The sequence below is a fragment of the Scyliorhinus torazame genome, chromosome 2 (assembly GCF_047496885.1).
Source record: "Scyliorhinus torazame isolate Kashiwa2021f chromosome 2, sScyTor2.1, whole genome shotgun sequence".
Taxonomy (NCBI): Eukaryota; Metazoa; Chordata; class Chondrichthyes; order Carcharhiniformes; family Scyliorhinidae; genus Scyliorhinus; species Scyliorhinus torazame.
In genome coordinates, this window is record NC_092708.1 from 321,215,116 (window position 1) to 321,226,108 (window position 10,993).

Below are 10,993 nucleotides of genomic sequence, written 5' to 3' on the forward strand. Positions count from 1 at the left end.
ACCCTTATCTTGCCTATTAACATTTTGTGTAGTACTGGACAGCACGGCAGCACAGTGGTTAGCACAGTTGCTTTACAGCTCCAGGGTCCCAGTTTCGATTCCTGGCTTGGGTCATTTTCTGTGCGGAGTTTGCACGTTCTCCCCGTATCTGCGCGGGTTTCCCCCCACAGTCCAAAGATGTGCAGGTTAGTTGGTTTGGCCATGCTAAATTGCCCTTCGTGTCCCAAAAAAGATTAGCTGGGGTTACAGGGATAGGGTGGAGGTGTGGGCTTAAGTAGGGTGCTCTTTCCAAGAGTCGGTGCAGACTCGATGGGCCGAATGGCCTTCTGCACTCTAGATTCTACGATACTCTATCAAATGCCATTTGGAAATCCAATTATACCCCATCTACTGGTTCTCCTTTACACTTGTTACATCCTGAAAAAATACATCCTTACAAACACTGAGCAGGCGTAGACCATTCAGCCCCTCAAGCCTTCTCCTCCGTTCGGTAAGATCATAGCTGATCTGATTGTGGCTCAACTCCACAATCCACCTAACCCCGATAACCTTTGACTCTCTTGTTGGTCAAAAATCTATCTACCTCTGCCTTCAAAATATGCATTGACCTTGCCTCCACTGCTGTCTGGGGGAAGAGAGCTCCAAAGATTCACAACCATGTGCAAGAAAATATTTCTTCTCATCTAACCCAATAAATTGATAAAATAGGATTTCCATTTTGTAAAATCATACTGACTTGTTCTAATCATGCAATGCTTTTCTAAGTACGTTGTTAAGACTTCTTTAATAATAGTTTGCAACATTTCCCAGCAAGTGATGTTAGGCTAACTGGTCTATGATTCACTTTTTATTTTTCTCCCTCTGTTCTTGAAAAGCTGTATAATATTTGCCAACTCCCAATCTGATGGGACCATTTCCAAATTGACATAATTTCGGTAAATCATAGCTAGCACATCCACTATCTCTGTAGCTATCTCTTTTAGGTCCCAAGGGTGTAGGCCATCAGGACCTGGGAGGTTTTCAGATTTTAGTCCCTTAAGTCTCTCCTACACTTTTTCCTCTGCTGATATTACTTAATTTTCTCACTTCTAGGTTACTGTCAATTTTGGGTATGAAAGATATGTCTTAAACTGTAAAGACAAATAAAATATTTGTTCAATGCCTCTGCCATTTCCTTATTCCTCCTGCCTCTGATTCTAAGGGGTCAATACTCACTTTAATTATTCTTTTCATATCCATAGAATCTACAGTGCAGGAGGAGGCCATTCGGCCCATCGAGTCTGCAACAACCCTCTGAAAGAGCACCCTACCTCCCTCACCCTATCCCTGTAATCCCACCTAACCTGCACATCTTTGGGAGGAACCAGCACCCGGAAGAAACTTGTCGAAAAGCTCTTGCAATCTGTTCTGGCAGTTTACTCTCATTCTACTTTTTCCTTTTTATCAACTTTTTGCAACCCTTTGATAGTTTCTAAAATACTCTAAATGCGCAAAGTTGTAAGCCTTTTCTTTCAATCTAATTCTACCCATAACTTGATGAATGAGCCGTGCATGGGATGGGTATTTCTTGTTGACTTTTGTTTTTCAATGGAATGTATTTTTGCTGAACATTTTGAATTGAGTGTCAACAACAGGGTGTTTGCACTATTAGAAAATGACGTCTGGAGCAGAAACACAACCACAATAATTCTGAAAGGATGAGGGACTTCTGGACTGCTTTTCAGAATGTCATCATCCAAGAGGCAATGCTGGATATTTCAGGGTAATGCTAAGAGTTGTGGATGACTATCCTCAATTGCAGCAGATGGAGACGGGATTCAGAGGTGTAGGGATCTCGAGTTGCTGGAATTGGACAAATACACTGGATATTGACTGAGGTGGTTCTCGACAGTATTGTGGTCAGCATGGAGTAAGGTTCTACCTGGTAGTTAAGAGACAGATAGACAACCAAAATAGTAGAGGGAGAATCTATAGTCAACCTTTTTGCACTTGCGACTAGACGTTCAAATTAGTATTTTGCCTGGTTCTGATGTGAAGTTCAGCAAAATAGGTAGTAACCCTTCTGGAAAGGCACGCTGAACAGTCCAGATCATGGTCTGCATTGGAACTAATAACCTAGACAGAAGTACATTTGAGGTCTTGAAGAAAGAGGTTAAAAACTTGGCTGGAAAACAGGTTGATGGAAAATCAGTGGAAGATGTGATGATGGGTCAATTACCAAATATCTTATAAGATGGGATACATCAAATAGTATAGTTCCATGGTTAAATAGTGAAATTAAAAGTAAATGGAAGCATCAAAGGATGGCATGGTAAATTAATAAGACATTTTTTAAAATGTAGTAACCGATCAGATCAAAGTTCGCAGTCCTGCCACATCTGGTTTTTAAAAATTCATTCAAGGGATGTGGGCATCGCTAGCTAGGCCATCATTTATTACCCATTCCTAATTGTACCTTAGAAGGTGATGGTGAGCTCCAGTCCATGTGAAGTAGATACATGCACAGTGCTGTTAGGAAGAGAGTTCTGGGATTTTAACCCAACGACAGTGAAGAAAAGGCAATATATTTCAAAGTCAGGATGGTGAGTGACTGGGAGGGAAACTTCCAGGTGGTGGGTATCTTTATGCGGCCGTGAATTTGGAAGGTGCTGTCTCAGAAGCCTTGGTGAGTTCTTGCAATGCATCTTGTAGATGATAAACACTGCTGCCACTGTGCCTCAGTGGTGGAGGGAGTGCATGTTTGTGGAAGGGTTGCGAATCAAGCCAGCTGTTTTGTCCTGAATGGTATCAAGCTTCAGTATTCTTGGGACTGCACTCATCCAGGCATTCCAATTGTGAATGATGCTGGAAAATAAAACAACTAACCTGAAGAAGAGGCTCCAAAAACATTTCCTTCCTCAATAGTGGCAGAGCCCAGCATGTCAATGCAAAAAACATAGCTGAAACATATGGCAGCACGGTAGCACAAGTGGCTAGCACTGTGACTTCACAGCACCAGGGTCCCAGGTTTGATTCCCCGCTGGATCACCGTCTGTGCGTTCTCCCCGTGCCTGCGTGGGTTTCCTCCGGGTGCTCCGGTTTCCTCCCACAGTCCAGAGACGTGCAGGTTAGGTGGATTGGCCATGATAAATTGCCGTTGGTGACCAAAAAGGTCAGGGGGGGGTTATTGGGTTACGGGGATAGAGTGGAAGTGAGAACTTAAGTAGGTTGGTGCAGACTCAATGGGCCGAATGTCCTCCTTCTGCACTGTATGTTCTACTGTGGATTTGCTGCCATATTTGGCTAAAAGTGTCGATTGGCTGGTCCATCTTGATCCTCCTCAATGTCCATCATAGATGCCACTCTTCAGCCAATTTAATTCACTTCACATGATATCAAGAAGAGGATGAAGGTGCAGGATACAGCAAATGCTATGGGCCCTGACAACATCTAGGCTACAGCACTGAAGGCTTCCACTCCAGAACTAGCTATGCTCTTAACAAAGCTGTTCCAGTACAGCTACAACATTAGCATCTATCCGACAATGTTATTTTCCAACTATGTTCAGTCCACAAAAACAGGGCCAATCAATTACTACTGCCTCTTCCGTCTACTCTCAATCAGCCACTGACAAATTTAATTCTCTACTGGAGACAATCTCTACTGGCTGGAGTCATAACTAGCACAGAGGAATATTGTTGTTGGAGGCCAGACTTCTCAGCTTTAGGAATTTGCTGTAGGAGTTTCACAGGGTAGTGCTCTATGTACAACCATTTTTAACTGGTTCATCAATTACCTTCCTTCCATCATAAAGTCGGAAGTGGGGATGCTTGCTGAAGATTAATGTTCAGCATCATTTGTGACTCCTCAGATACTGAAGCAACCTGTGTCCATATGCAGCAAAACAACATTCAGGCTGATGAGTGGCAAGTAACATACATGCCACACAAGTGCAAGGCATTTGACCATCTCCGTTGACTGAATCTGACCATCTTTCCATGACATTCATTGGCATTACCAATGAATTCCCCCACATCCTGGGGGTTACCATCGACCAGAAACTGAACTGGACCAGCCATACAAATTCGCAACTCCTTAGCTGCTGAAGCCAGCCCTGTCCATGTGCAGTAAAGCCTGGACAATATTCAGGCTTGGGCTGATGAGTGGCAGGTACTGTTCACATGACACAAATGCAAGTCAATGACCATCTCCAACAAGAGATAATCAAATCGAGATCTCCCCATGATATTCAACAACATCACCATCTCTCAAACCTGCACTAACAAAATCCTTGGAGTTACCAGAAATTGGACCGTCCTAGCCATATAAATACTGTAATACAAAAGAAGATCAAAGGCTGGGAATTCTCCATAGAGTAACTCAGCTCCTGACTCCCTAAAGTCTGTTAACCACTTAAAAAGCACAAGTCAAGAGTATGATGGAATACTGTCTACTTGCCTGGATAAGTGCAGCTCTAACAACATTTGAGTTTGACACCATTCAGGACAAGGCACCTCATCCACTATCTTAAACATTCACTCCATTCACCACTGGTTCACAGTGGCAGCTGTGTGCAATATCTGCAAGATACTCTGCATCAACTCACCAAGGTTATTTCAAGAGCCCATTCTAAACCCACGACCTATAAGAACAAGGGCATCAGATGCACGGAGATAGCACCACCTGCAAGTTCCTTTCCAAGTCAACACACCAAACTATATAGTTGGATCTACACTTGTTTGTGAAAATACTGGAACTCCCTTCTTAATACTAGTGTGTGATACCTACACCTCATTGGCTTCAGCAGTTCAAGAAGTTGGCTCAGTATCACCTTCTCGAGCAATTAAAGATGGGTAGTAAATGCATTGGCCTTGTAATGCTCACATCCCAAGAACATTTTGTTTTAAATGATGAAAGAAAATATTTTTAAAACTAGCAAATATAGAAATAGCAATGGCCGTTATGAACATCTAAGTAAGATAATGAAGTGTAGGTTCTTCATACAAGTTCAGAGTGCCACCATCGTGACTAGATTTACAGTATGTGAAGGGATGTGCAGGGTGTCCCAACAGTCTAGAAATCAATTCTCCTTCGCGTTATGATGATTATGGAGGAGCCGCCCTGGGGGAGTGGCAGTGATTCCATGGAGCACAAACCTGTTATCTCTCAGGAGGACCGCATTTCTCCTGCCATCCACCAATGCCCCTCGCTGTTCTTTGGCAGTCTGCCAGCTTAGATTGCTGGAACCCATATTGAGTTGACCCAGTCCCCCCCACTGAAATTCAACAACCTTTCCCAGCTATGCTGCAATCACTGTAGTAACACTGCATAGGCAAGGGCACACTGAGACTGGCATTAAGAAAATGTACAAGAGCAATTAATAGACCTTGTATACAAAATGGCAGGGTTTCATTTATAAATTTAGTTTTGGAAGTTCATTTATTTTGTGGTTCTGTTTATTTTTATATTGTGGCCAAGTGAATGCTTGTGGGGAGCCGGGAGCTGAGTTACTCTATGGAGAATTCCCAGCCTTTCATCTTCGCTCGTATTACTGCATTTATCATATGAATTAGGAGCAGGGGTCAGCCACTCTACCCTTTTGAGCCTGCTGTGCTATTCAATAAGATCATGGCTGACCGAATCGTAACCTCAACCCCACATTCCTGTCTACCCCGATAACCTTTCACCCCCTTGTTAAACAAGAATTTATCTAACTTTACCTCCAAACATTCAAAGACTCTGTTTCTACTGCATTTGAAGAAGAGTTCCAAAGTCTCATGACCCTCCAAGAAAAAAAAATTCTCCTCATCTCATTAAACAAGCGACCCTTATTTTGAAACACTGTCACGATTTCTAGATCCTTCCACAAGAGGAAATATCCTATCCACATCCACCCTAACAAGACCCCTTGAGATCCTAAAGGTTTCAATCAAGTTGTCTCTTACTCGCCTAAACTCTAATGAATACAAGCCTAACCTGTCCAATCATTCCTGGAATTAGTCACGTTAACCTTCTCTGACCTTCTAATCCATTTACATCCTTCCTTAAATAAGGGGGCCAGTACTGTACACTACACCAGATGTGATCTTACCAATGCCCTGTACAACCGAAGCATAACCATACTTTCTTAATCAGTTCCCCTCACAATAAACAATAACATTCTATTAGCTTTCCTAATTACTTGTTCTACCTTCATACTAGCCCTTTGTGGTTCATGCACTAGGACATCCAGATCCCTCAGAATATGCTCTGCAATCTCACCATTTAGATTGTTTATTTTTTATTCTTTCACATTTCAAATTTATATTTGTCCACATTACACTCCATTTGCTTGATCTTCGCCCACTCACTTATCCTATGTCCCTTTGTCGCCTCCTTATGTCCTCTTCACAATTTACTTTACAACCTATTTTTGTATCCATCAAATTCTGCAACGATACCTTCAGTAACTTAATCTAAGTAATTTATATAAATTGCAAAAAGCTGAGGCCCCAGCACTGATCCCTGGCACACCAGTCATTACATTATGGCAGCTGTTTCCTGTTAGCTAACAAATCTTCTGCCATGGTCATGTTACCCCCTACCCCATGAGCTTTTATTGTAAGCAATAACTTTTGATGCAGCACCTTATCTAATGCCTTAAAAAAATGTAAGTACAGTACATCCACCGGTTCCCCTTTATCCAGAGCACATGTGACTGCCTCAAAGAGCTCCAATGAATTGGTTAAACATGATTTCACTTTCACAAAACCAATGTTGACTTTGCTTGATTGCCTTGAATTTTTCTCAATGCCCTGCTATATAATCTCTTTAATAAGAGTTTCTAACATGTTCCCTGATAGGCTAATTAACCTGTAGTTCTCTACTTTCTGTCTCCCTCCCTTTTTGAATGAAGGAGTTGCATCTGCTATTTTCCAATCAAATGGAATCTTCCCCAAATCTAGCAAACCTTTGGAAATCTGTGGAGCAAAATAGGTGGTCTGGGATAGGTGGGACTCGGTAGATATTTGACAAATATATCATGGGCACAAGACAAACGGGTTTACAACTAAAGATGGTATTGATAGTGACATAAAGATAAGATAGCAGAATGTGTTAATAGCAGAACAAGAGTCCGTACTCCATCTGCTCCATACATTCCTACCCAGTGTAAAATCTATCACATTTCTCCATCTCTTTAGCACTGAAGAAGAGCCAGATGAACTGGAAACATTAACTGTACAGATGCTTCCAGACATGCTGAGTATTTCAGCATTTTTTGTTGTTGCTTTTATAGAAGACTGTTGGACAATTGGGGTTACAGTGATTGTAAAGAACTCATCCAAGTGAAATACCAAACAACCTGAACAGAAAAGGTTCTATAGGTTACATCCACTCTTCCTCCTTCCCACCTGCTCTCTATCTCCTCTGTTCTTTCTGTTAAGTCATGCAGTATTCCAAGAGGAGTGCCTAGTATTGCACCCATGTCCAGGAGGAACTAGTTTATGTAGAAGCCTTGAACTCAGCAAATAGCCCGTCAGCACATTACACACCAATCTATGTAGACTCTTGCAATTTTAAGCAGCTAAAGAAAGCTGCCTAAAGGGAGGGAGACAGAAAGCAATGTAGAAATCATAGCAAGTCAAAATAAATCAACCAGAAACTAACCTGCAACTTGTTGATCTATTTAAATAGTGCTGGTGTGGTCAGCAGGTTGAGTGGGGCCTTGAACATGCTTTCTTGTGTGTGAGGTGAAAACGTGTGTTGGGTAGAATACTGAGCTCCTAAATGGCACCACTAGTGTTAAATCAGCATTGTACATTGATTGATGTCATGATACTTTTAGCAGACGTTTTCTGCAAGTGCATTAATATGGGCCGGGATTCTCCCCTACCCGGCGGGGTGGGGGAATCCGGCGTAATGGAGTGGCAGGAACCACACTGGCGTCGCGCCGCCCCAAAGGTGCGGAATTCTCCGCACCTTTAGGGCCAAGCCCTCACCTTGAGGGGCTAGGCCCACGCGCAGTGATTTCCGCCCCGCCGGCTGGCGGGAAAGGCCTTTAGCGCCACGCCAGCCGGTGCCTAAAGGACTTTGCCGGGCGACGCATGCGCGGGAGCGTCAGCGGACGTTCACGGCATCCCCGCGCATGCGCAGTGGAGGGGGTCTCTTCCGCCTCCGCCATAGTGGAGACCATGGCGAAGGCGGAAGAAAAAGAGTGCCCCCACGGCAGAGGCCCGCCTGCCGATCGGTGGGCCCCGATCGCGGGCCAGGCCACCGTGGGCCCCCTCTTCCCCCCCCCCCCCCCCCCCCTCACGTGGCAAGATCGCCCCACGACCCCCCCCCCCCTGGAGCCCGCCCACACCGTCTGCTCCCGCCGGTACGGTAGGTGGTTCAATCCACGCCGCCTGGCGAGGGTTGGCAGCGGCGGGACTTCGGGCCGGAGAATCGCCGGGGGGAGACCGGCGCGGCGCGATTCCCGCCCCCGCCGATTCTCTGGTGGCGGAGAATTCGGGACACGGCGGGGGCGGGTTTCACGCCAGCCCCCGGCGATTCTCCGACCCGGCGGGGGGTCGGAGAATTGCGCCCATGATGTCCAGTGTGATTCGTCCAGAAGGGGCATGCACACCACCGATGCCATTTTTGAACTTGAGGTATTCGTTGCGCCAACCACCCCAGTGTTCCACCATAGTTTCACAAGAAGGACATCACAACCAGTTTGGGGGGCGGAGAAGACATGGTTGGTGAGGGGATACACAGCTCAAGCTCGATGAATAGGGAGAAGCAGCATCTGGAGCCCGATAGGCAGTAATATAAAATGTGTTTTTGAATGTGTTTTATGGCGGCACGGTAGCGCAGTGATTAGCACCGTTGCTTCACACCGCCAGGGACCAGGGTTCAATTCCCGGCTTGGGTCACTGTGCGGAGTCTGCACACATTCTCCCTACGCCTGCATGGGTTTCCTTCGGGTGCTCCGGTTTCCTCCCACAACTCCCAAAAGACATGCTTGTTGGGTGAATTGGACATTCTGAATTCTCTCTCCCCCCCCCCCCCCCTCCCCCCAGTGTACCCGAACAGGGGCCGTAGTGTGGTGACTTAGGGATTTTCACAGTAACTTCATTGCAATGTTAATGTAAGCCTGCTTGTGACAATAGTATTATTACCATGAAAGGGCAGCACGGTAGCACAAGTGGATAGCATTGTTGCTTCACAGCGCCAGCGTCCCAGGTTCGATTCCCTGCTGGGTCACTGTCTGTGCGGAGTCTGCACGTTCTCCCCGGTTGCTCCGGTTTTCTCCCACAGTCAAAAGACGTGCAGGTTAGGTGGATTGGCCATGATAAATTGCGCTTCGTGACCAAAAAGGTTAGATGGGGTTATTGGGTTACGGGGATAGGGTGGAAGTGAGGGCTTAGGTGGGTCGGTGCAGACACGATGGGCCGAATGGCCTCCTGCACTGTATGTTCTATGTGAATGCAACAGACATGGATTGCAGCCAGCCAGTCAGTAAAAGCCATTGTATTACTTGCCATACATGGGATGTTTTTTAAGTAACTCTCACTATGTGTAGTGAGTGAATCATAAATTTAGCCAGGATTCCCAATCTTTCGAGAAGAAATTGGAGAAAAGAATTAAGAAATTAAGAATTTACCCCACTAAATGATCAATTCTATACATTTCTACTTTGCATTATCCACACTTGAGTTAACCATTCTCAAGTCTCAGTTTGAATATGCGCATTGGTAATGACTTGTCACCTATAGTTTCTGAATATTGGGAGCTCCAGATTTTTCATGTCTGCTTTGGTTCTGCCTGTATCTGAACATATTCCTTCAAGATATTATCTTCCTGTTAGCTCTTGGCAGGTCAGAATGAAGGAAAGAGATGTAAACTTCACACCCAGTATCATTTTCCTTTGGCACAGATTGAACATACATGAGAAACTATATCATGATTTTTATTTGCCCACAGATGAAATGTACTTTAGACATGTGAACAGATATTCAATATTTCAAAATGTGATTTTCATCCATTGGCAAGTAGAAGTCATGGATATTTTAAAACTATACTGCCTTAGATAAATTTGAATAATTGTACGTTTGATTGTAATAATTTGCAACATTCCATAGGAGTGACAATCAATATTTGAGATTCTGTACATTGTGTGTAAACTGTAATGTTTTTGAATTTAGGTCCGGACCTTTCGAAATCAGTGCTGATCTTGAAGATTCAATGGAGTTGGTAGATCCTAATATTGCTGCTCAGACAGATGAGAGTGGTGATGAATATGTAACTGATGAAGAGACTGATTTGGGAACAGATTGGGAGACTGTACCCAGTCCCAAGTTTTATGATATTCCTTCTCAGCCAGTGGAAGTATTGCAAAGCCAAGCCATGCAAGCATCTCAACCAATCAGCAATAGCAACAGTACGGGTGGTATGATCTCTTCTGCGGCAGCTTCTGTTACATCGTGGTGGAAACAATACTATGGGCACCGCTGATGACTTGCTGAACAACAGCATAAACTTCCAGTAAAAAGAAAACATGTGAAAACAACGCTTGAATAGTGCCTATAAAACACTAACAAAACTAGACAATTGTGTTTATATGAATCGGAAGCATAAAACCACAAAGCTGCAACTGGCCAAATTTAGTATATGGAACTATATTCTCTGTTGAGTAAATTAGTGCGTGATTGAAAGTGAGACTGGCATTGCTCGGAGCATTTTTTGGTCGAGTATTACACGTTTTTATAGAAAAATAGTGATCTCAGCAAATTTTGTTTATTAAAAAAATCAATTTTATTACTGACATTGTGATCCATAAGTCAGACCTTCTATAATAGACTGCATTGGCGGAACAAGGAGGTTGCTCGGCAGTGTGTAATTTCATAAGCAACTTCTGGGTGACAGTGGTTAGCACTGCTGCTTCACAGCTCCAGGGACCTGGGTTCAATTCCGGCCTCGGGTGACTGTGTGGAGTTTGTACTTCTTCCTTGTGTCTGCATGGGTTTCCTTTGGGTGCTCCAGTTTCCTCCCA

General features: G+C 44.2%; 1 protein-coding gene across 1 annotated transcript in view; it reads left to right on the forward strand.

Annotated features, from left to right (window-relative positions):
* Window positions 1–10,758, forward strand: part of atg14 (autophagy related 14) — a 72,812-nt gene extending 62,054 nt beyond the window's left edge. The window contains exon 10 of the mRNA XM_072489697.1: window positions 10,146–10,758. Coding sequence (XP_072345798.1) covers window positions 10,146–10,455 — 310 coding nt within the window. The 3' untranslated portion in view covers window positions 10,456–10,758. The remainder of the gene's footprint in view (window positions 1–10,145) is intronic.
* The last annotated feature ends 235 nt before the right edge of the window (window positions 10,759–10,993 follow it).